Source organism: Chiloscyllium plagiosum, unplaced genomic scaffold (genome assembly GCF_037043375.1).
Source record: "Chiloscyllium plagiosum isolate Xiang-an unplaced genomic scaffold, Cpla_swu_hap1 HiC_scaffold_40, whole genome shotgun sequence".
NCBI classification, from domain to species: domain Eukaryota; kingdom Metazoa; phylum Chordata; class Chondrichthyes; order Orectolobiformes; family Hemiscylliidae; genus Chiloscyllium; species Chiloscyllium plagiosum.
Genome location: NW_028270178.1, coordinates 9,909,669 through 9,926,752, shown reverse-complemented (window position 1 = coordinate 9,926,752; position 17,084 = coordinate 9,909,669). Strand labels below are relative to the sequence as shown.

At 56.8% G+C, this 17,084-nt stretch overlaps 2 protein-coding genes across 2 annotated transcripts in view; both read right to left on the bottom strand.

Moving 5' to 3' along the window:
• Positions 1–401: 401 nt before the first annotated feature.
• LOC148138305 (rho-related GTP-binding protein RhoF-like) lies at positions 402–7,443 on the bottom strand. Its single transcript, XM_087981677.1, has 5 exons — positions 7,154–7,443; positions 4,958–5,045; positions 3,790–3,899; positions 3,313–3,447; positions 402–1,171 (listed from the first exon to the last, which is right to left on the bottom strand). The coding sequence occupies exons 1-5, from the start codon at positions 7,259–7,261 to the stop codon at positions 1,013–1,015; spliced, it is 600 nt and encodes a 199-aa protein (XP_087837803.1). The 5' UTR covers positions 7,262–7,443; the 3' UTR covers positions 402–1,012.
• Positions 7,444–12,666: 5,223 nt separating this feature from the next.
• LOC148138304 (rho-related GTP-binding protein RhoF-like) overlaps positions 12,667–17,084 on the bottom strand; it is a 5,514-nt gene continuing 1,096 nt past the window's right edge. The window contains exons 2-5 of the mRNA XM_087981678.1: positions 16,238–16,325; positions 14,730–14,839; positions 14,301–14,435; positions 12,667–13,439 (exon numbers count right to left, since the gene is read on the bottom strand). Coding sequence (XP_087837804.1) covers positions 13,281–13,439; positions 14,301–14,435; positions 14,730–14,839; positions 16,238–16,325 — 492 coding nt within the window. The 3' untranslated portion in view covers positions 12,667–13,280. The remainder of the gene's footprint in view (positions 13,440–14,300; positions 14,436–14,729; positions 14,840–16,237; positions 16,326–17,084) is intronic.

Sequence of the window (17,084 nt, the reverse complement as noted above, 5' to 3'; positions counted from 1 at the left end):
TGGGCAATTTAGCGTGGCCAATTCACCCTGACCTGCACATCTTTGGACTGTGGGAGGAAACCGGAGCACCCGGAGGAAACCCACGCAGACACGGGGAGAACGTGCAAACTCCACACAGTCAGTCGCCTGAGGCAGGAATTGAACCCAGGTCTCAGGATGTTAGGTGAAGTTTTACCTGATCGACTTTGCCAAAAAGAATAAACGCAGAGTTGGATGCTGGAAGACTGGGTGATGTGTACATTCAGGATTCAGGGGTATGAGGCAAGATTCTGGATTCTATATCTTGTGTTCTTACAATTGGATCAGGTCCGATTGGTCAGAGCTGGATATTATGGGGGAGGTTTATATACACACCTTGCCACACAACCCACATGAATGGACGAGAAAAGCTGTGAAACGTCTGGATAATCGTCTTTATTAGATCCAGTCAGTGACCGAATGGATTACAAAACCTTACATCGAACTCATTGCATTACAACTCAATACATTCGTATCGGTTCAATGGATCAGCTCAAGTTCAGACCGACTTTAGTCTTTCCCAGAGAAACGAGGTGCGTCACTCAAAGTTATGAATACAGAAAGGAAGGTTCACGAAGGATCGCATCGTCCTCGGCTTTCAGAATGACTCCCATTTCTTCACAGGCCTCTAGATTTCCCGCTCTTGGGGGGGGGTGGTCACGGCGAGGAATCAGGCAAATCCAGCACTAGGCCAAGAATGGAGCCTGGGCCTTTCCTGCTCTGAGTGCCCGTGCAGCAGCTCCACGTGTTTCAGGCTGAGTCAGCCGTCGGCCAAATTGGAGCCTGAGATTTTTGTGTGATCCGTCCACGCTGACAGGAGGGTGGGGTGGGAATCCAGTCAGGTCCCCACGGTCTCGCTCTGGCCTAGCGGTTACACAGGGCCTCGCTGCTGAAGGGTAAGCCCCATCAATCCAGGTCCCTCTCAGTGTAGGTTCCAATGGAGGAGGAAGGTGGTTCCTCAGTGAGTCTAACCAGGACCCAGCTGCTCTCCTCACTAGGACACCAGGCAGCCCATGGTAGTCTTCCTTGTCTTCCTACATCCTCCTAGAGCAGCCAGAGTGGCCTCATGGAACGTCTCCAACACCTTCTCCTCCAGCTTCGCGGAACATTCTAGAAAGCCGGACGCCCGTATCCGATGAGCCATAGTCTGTCCCTGTAAAGCAGTCAGATGGACATTGGTTATCTCACAATCCAGTACACACCTCAATCCAACCGTCCTCCCCACCCCCAGGAGCAGGAACCCTGGCTCTGATTCCCCCCCCTCTCTCTCTAGCCCAGGGGTCACTGGGCAGTGATCAGGAGCAGGAACCCTGGCTGATTTCCCCTCTCTCTCTCTCTCTCTAACCCAGGGATCACTGGACAGTGATCAGGAGCAGGAACCCTGGCTGATTTCCCCCCTCTCTCTCTCTCTCTCTCTAACCCAGGGATCACTGGGCAGTGATCAGGAGCAGGAACCCTGGCTGATTTCCCCCCTCTCTCTCTCTCTCTAACCCAGGGATCACTGGGCAGTGATCAGGAGCAGGAACCCTGGCTGATTTCCCCCCTCTCTCTCTCTCTCTAACCTAGGGATCACTGGGCAGTGATCAGGAGCAGGAACCCTGGCTGATTTTCCCACCCCCCCCCCCTCTCTCTCTAACCCAGGGATCACTGGGCAGTGATCAGGAGCAGGAACCCTGGCTGATTTCCCCCCCCCCCTCTCTCTAACCCAGGGATCACTGGACAGTGATCAGGAGCAGGAACCCTGGCTGATTTCCCCCCCTCTCTCTCTAACCCAGGGATCACTGGGCAGTGATCAGGAGCAGGAACCCTGGCTGATTTCCCCCCCTCTCTCTCTAACCCAGGGATCACTGGGCAGTGATCAGGAGCAGGAACCCTGGCTGATTTCCCCCCACCCCCCCTCCTCTCTCTCTAACCCAGGGATCACTGTGCAGTGATCAGGAGCAGGAACCCTGGCTGATTTCCCCCCCCTCTCTCTCTCTCTAACCCAGGGATCACTGGGCAGTGATCAGGAGCAGGAACCCTGGCTGATTTCCCCCCCTCTCTCTCTAACCCAGGGATCACTGGACAGTGATCAGGAGCAGGAACCCTGGCTGATTTCCCCCCCCCACCCTCCCCCTCTCTCTCTCTAACCCAGGGATCGCTGGGCAGTGATCAGGAGCAGGAACCCTGGCTGATTTCCGCTCTCTCTGTCTAACCCAGGGATCACTGAGCAGTGATCAGGAGCAGGAACCCTGGCTGATTTCCCCCCCCCTCTCTCTCTAACCCAGGGGTCATTGGGCAGTGATCAGGAGCAGGAACCCTGGCTGATTTCCCCTCTCTCTCTCTAACCCAGGGATCACTGGGCAGTGATCAGGAGCAGGACCCTGGCTGATTCCCCCCCTCTCTCTAACCCAGGGATCACTGGGCAGTGATCAGGAGCAGGAACCCTGGCTGATTTCCCCCCCCCCCTCTCTCTCTCTAACCCAGGGATCACTGGACAGTGATCAGGAGCAGGATCCCTGGCTGATTTCCCCCTCTCTCTCTCTCTCTCTAACCCAGGGATCACTGGGCAGTGATCAGGAGCAGGAACCCTGGCTGATTTCCCCCCTCTCTCTCTCTCTCTAACCCAGGGGTCACTGGGCAGTGATCAGGAGCAGGAACCCTGGCTGATTTCCCTCCTCTCTCTCTCTCTCTAACCCGGGGATCACTGGGCAGTGATCAGGAGCAGGAACCCTGGCTGATTTCCACTCTCTCTCTCTAACTCAGGGATCACTGGGCAGTGATCAGGAGCAGGAACCCTGGCTGATTTCCCCCTCTCTCTCTCTAACCCAGGGATCACTGGGCAGTGATCAGGAGCAGGAACCCTGGCTGATTTCCCCTCTCTCTCTCTAACCCAGGGATCACTGGACAGTGATCAGGAGCAGGATCCCTGGCTGATTTCCCCCCTCTCTCTCTCTCTCTCTAACCCAGGGATCACTGGGCAGTGATCAGGAGCAGGAACCCTGGCTGATTTCCCCCCTCTCTCTCTCTCTCTCTCTCTAACCCAGGGATCACTGGACAGTGATCAGGAGCAGGAACCCTGGCTGATTTCCCTCCTCTCTCTCTCTCTCTCTAACCCGGGGATCACTGGGCAGTGATCAGGAGCAGGAACCCTGGCTGATTTCCCCCCCCCTCTCTCTCTAAGCCAGTGTCCTGTCCAAAGGCAGGGACAGGAAGTTGCCTCAGCCTGAGGGGTATCTTGGTGGGGACAGTGGGCTGTGTGTGGGGGAGCAGGGTAGTGTATGAGCTGCGTGTCCTCTCCATAGTAGCGTTTACCTGGGTGAAAGTGATGGCCTCTTCTCCACTTCTTGCCAGGTTGCGTTGACAGACCTTGTTCATCCTCAGGTCAGTCTTACAGGCCACAAGGATCACCGGGGTCTGGGGACACATGTGACTGACCTCAGGCAGCCACTGTATTACACAGAGACACAACACAGGTTAGTAACATTGGTCTGCACAAGGCCATTCAGCCCCCTTCCCCAGCCTGTCACACAGGGGGAACAGCAGGAGGCCATTCAGCCCCTTCCCCCAGCCTGTCACACAGGGGGAACAGCAGGAGGCCATTCAGCCCCTTCCCCAGCCTGTCACACAGGGGGAACAGCAGGAGGCCATTCAGCCCCTTCCCCAGCCTGTCCCACAGGGGGAACAGCAGGAGGCCATTCAGCCCCTTTCCCCAGCCTGTCGCACAGGGGGAACAGCAGGAGGCCATTCAGCCCCTCAGTTCCATTATTTGAAAGATAAAGTTTGACTTACCCGTCTCATCACATTCTGAAAGCTGATTGGATTGCTGACATCATAACAAATCAGCACCACATTGGCTCCTTTGTAGCAGAGGGGGCGGAGTGCATCATAATCTTGTTGTCCTGTTGGAGAAAGAGGACGTTGTGTAAAAACTGCTGATTTCCCTCCAACTCGATTTTGATTTAGTCCCTACCCTCCCCCTCACTGTTTTGATCACACAGCACTGCCCCTCTGATGTGAAGGGCAGTGTTTGTCACTGGCCACCCGGGGGTTTTCCTGTCTTCCTGGTGGTGGGAGTTGAATAAAGATTGGTGCACTTTGTGTCTTTCACTGTGTCTCACACCTGCACACACACACACCATGGGTGCTGGGGATAGAATAAGCACTACCGCGGTTAGGGGGTAGTGTGGGGGTTTTAAAATAAAGGGAAAAAAAAAGAAAAGAAAAAAAAATAAACAGAAAAAAAAAGAAAAAAAACCAAAAAAACCCCACTGATTTAATCTGTCACCTTTCCCCATTCCCTCCCTCATCGGGACCTGGATAGATCACTCCACAAGGACGTTACATCAGGGAGTGGCCCTTCAATCCAGCAGGAGGCCATTCGGCCCCTTCCCCAGCCTGTCACACAGGGGGAACAGCAGGAGGCCATTCAGCCCCTTCCCCAGCCTGTCACACAGGGGGAACAGCAAGAGGCCATTCAGCCTCTTCCCCCAGCCTGTCACACAGGGGGAACAGCAGGAAGCCATTCAGCCCCTTCCCCAGCCTGTTACACAGGGGGAACAGCAGGAGGCCATTCAGCCCCCTTCCCCAGCCTGTTACACAGGGGGAACAGCAGGAGGCCATTCAGCCCCTTCTCCAGCCTGTCACACAGGGGGAACAGCAGGAGGCCATTCAGCCCCTTCCCCAGCCTGTTACACAGGGGGAACAGCAGGAGGCCATTCAGCCCCCTTCCCCAGCCTGTTACACAGGGGGGACAGCAGGAGGCCATTCAGCCCCTTCCCCAGCCTGTAACACAGGGGGAACAGCAAGAGGCCATTCAGCCCCTTCCCCAGCCTGTCGCACAGGGGGAACAGCAGGAGGCCATTCAGCCCCTTCCCCAGCCTGTCACACAGGGGGAACAGCAGGAGGCCATTCAGCCCATGATTCCGTCAGGATATCTGACTGCAGTCTGTACACTGACCTGCTGTGTCCCACAGACTGATGTCCAACAGGTACCTCCCACAGTTGAAGTGTGCTGAGAATATATCGGAGACCGTGGGTAAGTAGGTCTGGAAAACACAAGGTCGAGCTCAGTGAGTAACCCTTCCCACAGAGCGGACAGGATCGGGACTGTCTGTAACTCCTTCCCTCTCCCTCTCCCTCTTTCTCCGTCACTCACACACTCTTACTCTCACTCCCTCTCCGTCTGCCTCACTCTCTCACTATCTCTCTGTCCTTCTCCCCCCCCTCAGTCACTCTGTCACTTTCTCCCTCTCTCTATCCGTCTGCCTCACTCTCTCACTATCTCTCTGTCCTTCTCCCCCCCTCAGTCACTCTGTCACTTTCTCCCTCTCTCTATCCGTCTGCCTCACTCTCTCACTATCTCTCTGTCCTTCTCCCCCCCCTCAGTCACTCTGTCACTTTCTCCCTCTCTCTATCCGTCTGCCTCACTCTCTCACTATCTCTCTGTCCTTCTCCCCCCCCTCAGTCACTCTGTCACTTTCTCCCTCTCCCTCTCCGTCTGCCTCACTCTCTCTCTCTCCTTCTCCCCTCTCTCAGCCACACTCTCTTACTCACTTGTTCTCCTCCCACTCTCACTCACACACTCTCTCTGTCTCTCTCCCCTTCCCTCTCCCTGAACCTCTCTGTGACTCCTGTTCTCTCTGTCACTCTCTCTCCCCCCCCGTCTCTCCCTCCCCCGTCTCTCCCCCCCGTCTCTCCCCCCCCCCGTCTCTCCCTCCCCGTCTCTCCCCCCCCCCGTCTCTCCCTCCCCGTCTCTCCCTCCCCGTCTCTCCCTCCCCGTCTCTCCCCCCCGTCTCTCCCCCCCGTCTCTCCCCCCCCCCCGTCTCTCCCTCCCCGTCTCTCCCTCCCCGTCTCTCCCTCCCCGTCTCTCCCTCCCCGTCTCTCCCTCCCCGTCTCTCCCTCCCCGTCTCTCCCTCCCCGTCTCTCCCCCCCGTCTCTCCCCCCCGTCTCTCCCCCCCGTCTCTCCCCCCCGTCTCTCCCTCCCCGTCTCTCCCTCCCCGTCTCTCCCTCCCCGTCTCTCCCCCCCCGTCTCTCCCTCCCCTGTCTCTCCCTCCCCGTCTCTCCCCCCCGTCTCTCCCTCCCCTGTCTCTCCCTCCCCGTCTCTCCCTCCCCGTCTCTCCCTCCCCGTCTCTCCCTCCCCGTCTCTCCCCCCCGTCTCTCCCCCCCGTCTCTCCCCCCCGTCTCTCCCCCCCGTCTCTCCCTCCCCGTCTCTCCCCCCCCGTCTCTCCCTCCCCGTCTCTCCCTCCCTGTCTCTCCCCCCTGTCTCTCCCCCCCGTCTCTCCCCCCCCGTCTCTCCCTCCCCGTCTCTCCCCCCCATCTCTCCCTCCCCGTCAATCTGGTCAACTTAACTTTAAAAGGATTGATTTTCTAGTTGACAGTTAACATGGAGGGAGAGACGTGGAGGGAGAGGGAGGGAGGGAGAGGGACAGAGGGAGGGAGTGAGAGGGAGGGAGTGAGAGGGAGGGAGGGAGAGAGGGAGAGACTGGGGGTGGGAGAGACAGGGGGAGGGAGAGACAGGGGGTGGGAGAGACAGGGGGTGGGAGAGACGGGGGGTGGGAGAGACAGGGGGTGGGAGAGACAGGGGGTGGGAGAGACAGGGGGTGGGAGAGACAGGGGGAGGGAGAGACAGGGGGTGGGAGAGACGGGGGAGGGAGAGACAGGGGGTGGGAGACCCTGGGAAGGCTCTCCATTGAGCAGAGAAGCTTCAGGAGGAGATAGTGAACACCTCGAATCAATCATGAGGGAGATTCCCTCGAGTTAATTCAGAGGGACAGCTCCCAGTGCGTGACCATAGGATCCCGGACTGAAGGGATTCGGGGAGAGAACAGGAGTCAGGGGGTGGGACTGGGGGGATTTGGGGACACAGTGCGTTAATATGATCTGGAAGGTGCTGCCTGAGAGGGAGCAGGTGCACCAGGTACCCCCCCGGGAGGTGGGGCGGGGGGGGGGGGTATTGGAGACACACTAGCAAGGGGGAAGGGAGATGGGGAGGGAAGGGAGAGGAGATTTACAGAGAAACCGCAGAATGGGGGGGGTGGGGGGGGTTACAGGGAGAGCAGGGGGCTTTCGGGGGTGGGCTGGGTGTGGGGGGGGATGTTCTAATCAGAGATGCTTCTCACGGCGAGCGGGAAAGGGGACTGAACGACAAGCTTACCTCAGGGAAATGTCCCTCGGCAAATACTGTCTGCAGGGAGGTCTTCCCACAACCTCCGTCTCCAACAACCACCATCTTCAGAGCCTGTTTATAGCAGCAGCGATCCATTACACAGAGAGAGAGAGGGAGAGGGAGAGGGAGGGCGGGAGAGTGTGTGTGTGTGTGTGTGTGTCTCAGAGTGAGGACAGTGAGTGTGAGAGAGTGCGAAACCCCAACAGATACCCAGTACAGACGGTGCCCGTGTGTGTGGGGGGTGAGTGTGTCTGATCTCTCTCTCTCTCTCTCTGTCTGAGATGTAGAAAGACTTGCTGCCGGCTTTTGTACCAGAGTCTGAGTGGGACGTCCCAGAGACGCTCCCTAACTCCGTCCCACAGACACTCCCTAACCCCGTCCCACACACCCACTGCCTTCACCCAGCACCTACCTTCCCCTTTGAGGAATGGTGAGGGCAGAGAGAGAGGAGGCCTGGGTCTGTCCCTCAGGTTCCCAGCTGGCTGGAGGACAGGCGCTGCTCAAAGTGCAGCCAGTGAAGGCAGAGAGACAGGTACACACGGGAACCCCTCAGTACCCCACCCACCTCAGCGCTGGGCACAGCCTGGGATCACTCCGGGTTTGTGTGGGATGTGCACCTCATTAGGAACATTGAACTCGGGAGAAGGAGCAGTTCAGTGCCCCCCCACCGGACCCAAAGCCCACACCCCCACTCACACCTCTCCACACACACACACTCACACACTCACACACACACTCACACACACACACTCACACACTCACACACACACTCACACACACACACACACTCACACACACACACACACACACACACACACACACACACACACACACTCACACACACACACTCACACTCACACACACACACACACACACCCACACACACTCACACACACACACACTCACACACACACTCACACACACACTCACACACACACACACACACACACACACACACACATCAAGGGAATTGTTAACCTATTTCAGTACTGAGGGAGTGGGCCCTGTCGGAGGGTCAGTGCTGAGGGAGTGGGCCCTGTCGGAGGGTCAGTGCTGAGGGAGTGGGCCCTGTCGGAGGGTCAGTGCTGAGGGAGTGGGCACTGTCGAGGGTCAGTGCTGAGGGAGTGGGCCCTGTCGGAGGGTCAGTGCTGAGGGAGTGGGCACTGTCGAGGGTCAGTGCTGAGGGAGTGGGCACTGTCGGAAGGTCAGTGCTGAGAGAGTGGGCACTGTCGGAGGGTCAGTGCAGAGGGAGTGCTGCACTGTCGGAGGGTCAGTGCTGAGGGAGTGGGCACTGTCGAGGGTCAGTACTGAGGGAGTGGGCACTGTCGGAGGGTCAGTGCGGAGGGAGTGCTGCACTGTTGGAGGGTCAGTGCTGAGGGAGTGGGCACTGTCGGAGGGTGAGTGCTGAGGGAGTGCCGCACTGTCGGAGGGTCAGTGCTGAGGGAGGGGGCCCTGTCGGAGGGTCAGTGCTGAGGGAGTGGACACTGTCGGAGGGTCAGTGCTGAGGGAGTGGCACTGTTAGAGGGTCAGTGCTGAGGGAGCGGGCCCTGTCGGAGGGTCAGTGCTGAGGGAGTGGGCACTGTTGGAGGGTCAGTACTGAGGGAGTGGGCACTGTCGGAGCGTCAGTACTGAGGGAGTGGGCACTGTCGGAAGGTCAGTGCTGAGGGAGTGGGCTCTGTCGGAGGGTCAGTGCTGAGGGAGTGCGCACTGTCGGAGGGTCAGTGCTGAGGGAGTGCGCACTGTCGGAGGGTCAGTGCTGAGGGAGTCTATGGTGACATTGCCCCTTTAAGAGTATATTGTGATTGTGTGGCGTTGTCGCTTTAAGATGAAATGGTGATTGCCCGCCTCTTTCAGTTCACCTGAAGTGTGCCCCCGAGGGCGGTGTGATTCTGTGTGACCACTGCCCTCAGTCTGGTCACCTTGCCCAGGCCCAGAGGGGCTGTATGTCCTTGTTGCCATGGTTACCTCTGCCTCTAGGTGTGTACTGTACCATAGCCACGTCGTAAGGATCATGGGTAATGTCCCTGGGTGGATGTACTCATTCAGTGAATGGAATGATGATCACCACCCTGACATTTCAGAGCAATAACAGAGAGGTGTAGCACGGGAACGTGCCCTTTCACCTTCCAAACCTCTGCTGATCATCATGCCCTGACTAAACATGCCCCAGCTATGCCTGCCTCTTCGTAGGGTATGTGGAACAATCCATCTTCCGCAGCTACACTGGCCTCACCCCCCACCTTTTCCTCCGCTACATTGATGACTGTATCGGCGCTGCCTCGTGCTCCCACGAGGAGGTTGAACAGTTCATCCACTTCACCAACACCTTCCACCCCCGACCTCAAATTCACCTGGACAGTCTCAGATTCCTTCCTCCCCTTCCTAGACCTTTCTGTTTCTATCTCAGGCGACCGAATCAACACGGACATCTACGACAAACCGACCGACTCCCACAGCTACCTGGACTACACCTCCTCCCATCCTGCCCCCTGTAAAAACGCCATCGCATTCTCCCAATTCCTTCGTCTCCGCCGCATCTGCTCCCAGGAGGACCAGTTCCAAAAACGCACATCCCAGATGGCCTCCTTCTTCAAGGACCGCAATTTCCCCCCCGACGTGGTCGACGATGCCCTCCACCGCATCTCTTCCACTTCCCGCTCCTCCGCCCTTGAACCCCGCCCCTCCAACCGCCACCAGGACAGAACCCCACTGGTCCTCACCTACCACCCCACCAATCTCCATGTACAGCGCATCATCCGCCGTCATTTCCGCCACCTCCAAACGGACCCCACCACCAAGGATATATTTCCCTCCCCTCCCCTATCAGCATTCCATAAAGACCACTCCCTCCGTGACTCCCTCGTCAGATCCACACCCCCCACCAACCCAACCTCCACTCCCGGCACCTTCCCCTGCAAACGCAGGAGGTGCAAGACTTGCGCCCACACCTCCCCCCTCACCTCCCTCCAAGGCCCCAAAGGAAACTTCCATATCCGCCACAGATTCACCTGCACCTCCACACACATCATCTATTGCATCCGCTGCACCTGATGTGGCCTCCTCTATATTGGGGAGACAGGCCGCCTACTTGCGGAGCGTTTCAGAGAACACCTCTGGGACACCCGGACCAACCAACCCAACCACCCCGTGGCTCAACACTTCAACTCCCCCTCCCACTCCACCAAGGACATGCAGGTCCTTGGACTCCTCCATCGCCAAACCATGGCAACTCGACGGTTCCCAGGCAGAAAAGCACCTCATCTTCTGCCTAGGAACCCACCAACCAGAAGGGATGAACTCAGATTTCACCAGTTTCCTCATTTCCCCTCCCCCCAGCCTGTCTCAGTCAAATCCCTCGAATTCAGCACCGCCTTCCTAACCTGCAATCTTCTTCCTGACCTCTCCGCCCCCACCCCACTCCGGCCTAACACCCTCACCTTGACCTCTTTCCACCTATCGCATTTCCAACGCCCCTCCCCCAAGTCCCTCCTCCCTACCTTTTATCTTAGCCTTCTGGACAAACTTTCCTCATTCCTGAAGAAGGGCTTATGCCCGAAACGTCAATTCTCCTGTTCCCTGAATGCTTTCTGACCTGCTGCGCTTTTCCAGCAACACATTTTCAGCTCTAAACTGAAATAAAACAAACCTTCTGCTCTCATTTGGTCTGTCTCCCTCTATCCCACCCTGTTCCTGTAACAATCCAGATCCCTCCTCAATGTCACCAATGGGCACGCTCCCACCTGCTATTTTGGCTAAATCTTTGCAGCTTTCACTCCCCCAACAAATGCCAATCCTTTCATCTCCGAGTACGTCCCATCAAAGACTGTCTGTCTGTGAAAAGCCATCTCTCCAGATCCCTTACCTAGCCATCACAGCCCATCACTCTGCAGCCCAGATCCCACTGAAGGCTAACTCTCCAGATCCCTGACCTTCCCATTAAAGACTATCTCTCTCAACCCCCATCTGTCCCTTCCAGGACCATCCTCCGATATCCCGAACCTCCCATCAATCCATATTCCTCTTGACCCCTGACCCACCCTGTCGACCCTTAACCCTGCAATCGAATAGCTCTCCTCTCGTTCCATCCCCCCTTCCTCTCCTGCCCTGACTGGTGTATTAGGAGATATTCTTCCACCGGGAAACAGTTATAGAGTCACGGAGATGTACAGCAGGGAAACAGACCCTTCGGTCCAACCCGTCCATGCTGACCCAGATATCCCAACCCAACCCAATCTAGTCCCACCTGCCAGCACCCGGCCCATATCCCTCCAAACCCTTCCTATTCACATACCCATCCAAATGCCTCTTAAATGTTGCAATTGTACCAGCCTCCACCACATCCTCTGGCAGCTCATTCCATACACGTACCACCCTCTGTGTGAAAATGTGGCCCCTTAGGTCTCTTTTATATCTTTCCCCTTTCACCCTAAACCTATGCCCCTCTAGTTCTGGACTCCCCCACCCCAGGGAAAAGACTTTGCCTATTAACCCTATCCATGCCCCTCATGATTTTGTAAACCTCTATAAGGTCAGCCCTCAGCCTCCAACGCTCCAGGGAAAACAGCCCCAGCCTGTTCAGCCTCTCCCTGTAGCTCAGATCCTCCAACCCTGGCAACATCCTTGTAAATCTTTTCTGAACCCTTTCAAGTTTCACAACATTATAATTTAGATTAGATTCCCTACAGCGTGGAAACAGGCCCTTCGGCCCGACAAGTCCACAGCGACCCTCCGAAGAGGAACCCACCCAGACCCATTCCCCTCTGACTTTATCATGGCCAGTTCACCGGGGCTGCACATCTTTGGCCTGTGGGAGGAAACCCACGCAGACACGGGGAGAGTGTGCAAACTCCACACAGAGAGTCGCCCCGAGGCTGCCATCGAACCCAGGGCGTTGTGAGGCAGCAATGCTAACCACTGAGCCACCGTGCTGCCCCTGAGGGGCAAGGCTTGGGAAAGGTGGTGGCTGATGGGATTAGATTAGATTAGATTAGATTAGATTAGATTACAGTGTGCGAAACAGGCCCTTCGGCCCAACAAGTCCACACCAACCCGCCGAAGCGAAACCCACCCATTCCCCTACATTTACCCCTTACCTAACACTACGGGCAATTTAGTATGGCCAATTCACCTGACCTGCACATCTTTGGACTGTGGGAGGAAACCGGAGCACCCGGAGGAAACCCACGCAGACACGGGGAGAACGTGCAAACTCCACACAGTCAGTCGCCTGAGGCAGGAATTGAACCCAGGTCTCAGGATGTTAGGTGAAGTTTTACCTGATCGACTTTGCCAAAAAGAATAAACGCAGAGTTGGATGCTGGAAGACTGGGTGATGTGTACATTCAGGATTCAGGGGTATGAGGCAAGATTCTGGATTCTATATCTTGTGTTCTTACAATTGGATCAGGTCCGATTGGTCAGAGCTGGATATTATGGGGGAGGTTTATATACACACCTTGCCACACAACCCACATGAATGGACGAGAAAAGCTGTGAAACGTCTGGATAATCGTCTTTATTAGATCCAGTCAGTGACCGAATGGATTACAAAACCTTACATCGAACTCATTGCATTACAACTCAATACATTCGTATCGGTTCAATGGATCAGCTCAAGTTCAGACTGACTTTAGTCTTTCCCAGAGAAACGAGGTGCGTCACTCAAAGTTATGAATACAGAAAGGAAGGTTCACGAAGGATCGCATCGTCCTCGGCTTTCAGAATGACTCCCATTTCTTCACAGGCCTCTAGATTTCCCGCTCTTGGCCGGGGGGGAGGTCACGGCGAGGAATCAGGCAAATCCAGCACTAGGCCAAGAATGGAGCCTGGGCCTTTCCTGCTCTGAGTGCCCGTGCAGCAGCTCCACGTGTTTCAGGCTGAGTCAGCCGTCGGCCAAATTGGAGCCTGAGATTTTTGTGTGATCCGTCCACGCTGACAGGAGGGTGGGATGGGAATCCAGTCAGGTCCCCACGGTCTCGCTCTGGCCTAGCGGTTACACAGGGCCTCGCTGCTGAAGGGTGAGCCCCATCAATCCAGGTCCCTCTCAGTGTAGGTTCCAATGGAGGAGGAAGGTGGTTTCTCAGTGAGTCTAACCAGGACCCAGCTGCTCTCCTCACTAGGACACCAGGCAGCCCATGGTAGTCTTCCTTGTCTTCCTACATCCTCCTAGAGCAGCCAGAGTGGCCTCATGGAACGTCTCCAACACCTTCTCCTCCAGCTTCGCGGAACATTCTAGAAAGCCGGACGCCCGTATCCGATGAGCCATAGTCTGTCCCTGTAAAGCAGTCAGATGGACATTGGTTATCTCACAATCCAGTACACACCTCAATCCAACCGTCCTCCCCACCCCCAGGAGCAGGAACCCTGGCTCTGATTTCCCCCCCTCTCTCTCTAGCCCAGGGATTACTGGACAGTGATCAGGAGCAGGAACCCTGGCTGATTTCCCCTCTCTCTCTCTCTCTCTCTAACCCAGGGATCACTGGACAGTGATCAGGAGCAGGAACCCTGGCTGATTTCCCCCTCTCTCTCTAACCCAGGGATCACTGGACAGTGATCAGGAGCAGGAACCCTGGCTGATTTCCCCCCTCTCTCTCTAACCCAGGGATCACTGGACAGTGATCAGGAGCAGGAACCCTGGCTGATTTCCCCCCCCTCTCCCCCTCTCTCTCTAACCCAGGGATCACTGGGCAGTGATCAGGAGCAGGATCCCTGGCTGATTTCCCCCCTCTCTCGCTAACCCAGAGATCACTGGGCAGTGATCAGGAGCAGGAACCCTGGCTGATTTCCCTCTCTCTCTCTAACCCAGGGATCACTGGGCAGTGATCAGGAGCAGGAACCCTGGCTGATTTCCCCTCTCTCTCTCTAACCCAGGGATCACTGGGCAGTGATCAGGAGCAGGAACCCTGGCTGATTTCCCTCCTCTCTCTCTCTCTCTAACCCGGGGATCACTGGGCAGTGATCAGGAGCAGGAACCCTGGCTGATTTCCCCCCCCTCTCTCTCTAAGCCAGTGTCCTGTCCAAAGGCAGGGACAGGAAGTTGCCTCAGCCTGAGGGGTATCTTGGTGGGGACAGTGGGCTGTGTGTGGGGGAGCAGGGTAGTGTATGAGCTGGGTGTCCTCTCCATAGTAGCGTTTACCTGGGTGAAAGTGATGGCCTCTTCTCCACTTCTTGCCAGGTTGCGTTGACAGACCTTGTTCATCCTCAGGTCAGTCTTACAGGCCACAAGGATCACCGGGGTCTGGGGACACATGTGACTGACCTCAGGCAGCCACTGTATTACACAGAGACACAACACAGGTTAGTCACATGGGTCTGCACAAGGCCATTCAGCCCCCTTCCCCAGCCTGTCACACAGGGGGAACAGCAGGAGGCCATTCAGCCCCTTCCCCAGTCTGTCCCACAGGGGGAACAGCAGGAGGCCATTCAGCCCCTTCCCCCAGCCTGTCCCACAGGGGGAACAGCAGGAGGCCATTCAGCCCCTTCCCCCAGCCTGTCCGACAGGGGGAACAGCAGGAGGCCATTCAGCCCCTCAGTTCCATTATTTGAAAGATAAAGTTTGTCTTACCCGTCTCATCACATTCTGAAAGCTGATTGGATTGCTGACATCATAACAAATCAGCACCACATTGGCTCCTTTGTAGCAGAGGGGGCGGAGTGCATCATAATCCTGTTGTCCTGTTGGAGAAAGAGGACGTTGTGTAAAAACCGCTGATTTCCCTCCAACTCGATTTTGATTTAGTCCCTACCCACCCCTTCACTGTTTTGATCACACAGCACTGCCCCTCTGATGTGAAGGGCAGTGTTTGTCACTGGCCACCCGGGGGTTTTCCTATCTTCCTGGTGGTGGGAGTTGAATAAAGATTGGTGCACTTTGTGTCTCTCACTGTGTCTCACACCTGCACACACACACACCATGGGTGCTGGGGATAGAATAAGCACTACCGCGGTTAGGGGGTAGTGTGGGGGTTAAAATAAAGGGAAAAAAAAAGAAAAGAAAAAAAAATAAACAGAAAAAAAAGAAGAAAAAAAACCAAAAAAAACCCCACTGATTTAATCTGTCACCTTTCCCCATTCCCTTCCTCATCGGGACCTGGATAGATCACTCCACAAGGACGTTACATCAGGGAGTGGCCCTTCAATCCAGCAGGAGGCCCTTCGGCCCCTTCCCCAGCCTGTCACACAGGGGGAACAGCAGGAGGCCATTCAGCCCCTTCCCCAGCCTGTCACACAGGGGGAACAGCAGGAGGCCATTCAGCCCCTTCCCCCAGCCTGTCACACAGGGGGAACAGCAGGAGGCCATTCAGCCCCTTCCCCAGCCTGTTACACAGGGGGAACAGCAGGAGGCCACTCAGCCCCTTCCCCCAGCCTGTCACACAGGGGAAACAGCAAGAGGCCATTCAGCCCCTTCCCCAGCCTGTCACACAGCGGGAACAGCAGGAGGCCATTCAGCCCCTTCCCCCAGCCTGTCACACAGGGGGAACAGCAAGAGGCCATTCAGCCCCTTCCCCAGCCTGTCACACAGCGGGAACAGCAGGAGGCCATTCAGCCCCTTCCCCCAGCCTGTCACACAGGGGGAACAGCAGGAGGCCACTCAGCCCCTTCTCCAGCCTGTCACACAGGGGGAACAGCAGGAGGCCACTCAGCCCCTTCCCCAGCCTGTCACACAGGGGGAACAGCAGGAGGCCATTCAGCCCCTTCCCCAGCCTGTTACACAGGGGGAACAGCAGGAGGCCATTCAGCCCCCTTCCCCAGACTGTTACACAGGGGGGACAGCAGGAGGCCATTCAGCCCCCTTCCCCAGCCTGTTACACAGGGGGAACAGCAGGAGGCCATTCAGCCCCTTCTCCAGCCTGTCACACAGGGGGAACAGCAGGAGGCCATTCAGCCCCCTTCCCCAGCCTGTTACACAGGGGGACAGCAGGAGGCCATTCAGCCCCTTCCCCAGCCTTTCACACAGGGGGAACAGCAAGAGGCCATTCAGCCCCTTCCCCAGCCTGTCGCACAGGGGGAACAGCAGGAGGCCATTCAGCCCATGATTCCGTCAGGATATCTGACTGCAGTCTGTATACTGACCTGCTGTGTCCCACAGACTGATGTCCAACAGGTACCTCCCACAGTTGAAGTGTGCTGAGAATATATCGGAGACCGTGGGTAAGTAGGTCTGGAAAACACAAGGTCGAGCTCAGTGAGTAACCCTTCCCGCAGAGCGGACAGGATCGGGACTGTCTGTAACTCCTTCCCTCTCCCTCTCCCTCTCTCTCCGTCACTCACACACTCTTACTCTCACTCCCTCTCCGTCTGCCTCACTCTCTCACTATCTCTCTCTCCTTCTCCCCCCCCTCAGTCACTCTGTCACTTTCTCCCTCTCCCTCTCCGTCTGCCTCACTCTCTCTCTCTCTCCTTCTCCCCCCCCTCAGTCACTCTGTCACTTTCTCCCTCTCCCTCTCCGTCTGCCTCACTCTCTCACTATCTCTCTGTCCTTCTCCCCCCCCTCAGTCACTCTGTCACTTTCTCCCTCTCCCTCTCCGTCTGCCTCACTCTCTCTCTCTCCTTCTCCCCTCTCTCAGCCACACTCTCTTACTCACTTGTTCTCCTCCCACTCTCACTCACACACTCTCTCTGTCTCTCTCCCCTTCCCTCTCCCTTAACCTCTCTGTAACTCCTGTTCTCTCTGTCACTCACTCTCCCTCCCCGTCTCTCCCCCCCCCGTCTCTCCCCCCGCCGTCTCTCCCTCCCCCGTCTCTCCCCCCCCGTCTCTCCCTCCCCGTCTCTCCCTCCCCCGTCTCTCCCCCCCCGTCTCTCCCCCGTCTCTCCCTCCCCGTCTCTCCCCCCCCGTCTCTCCCCCCCCCCGTCTCTCCCCCATCTCTCCCTCCCCCGTCTCTCCCCCCCCGTCTCTCCCCCCCGTCTCTCCCTCCCCGTC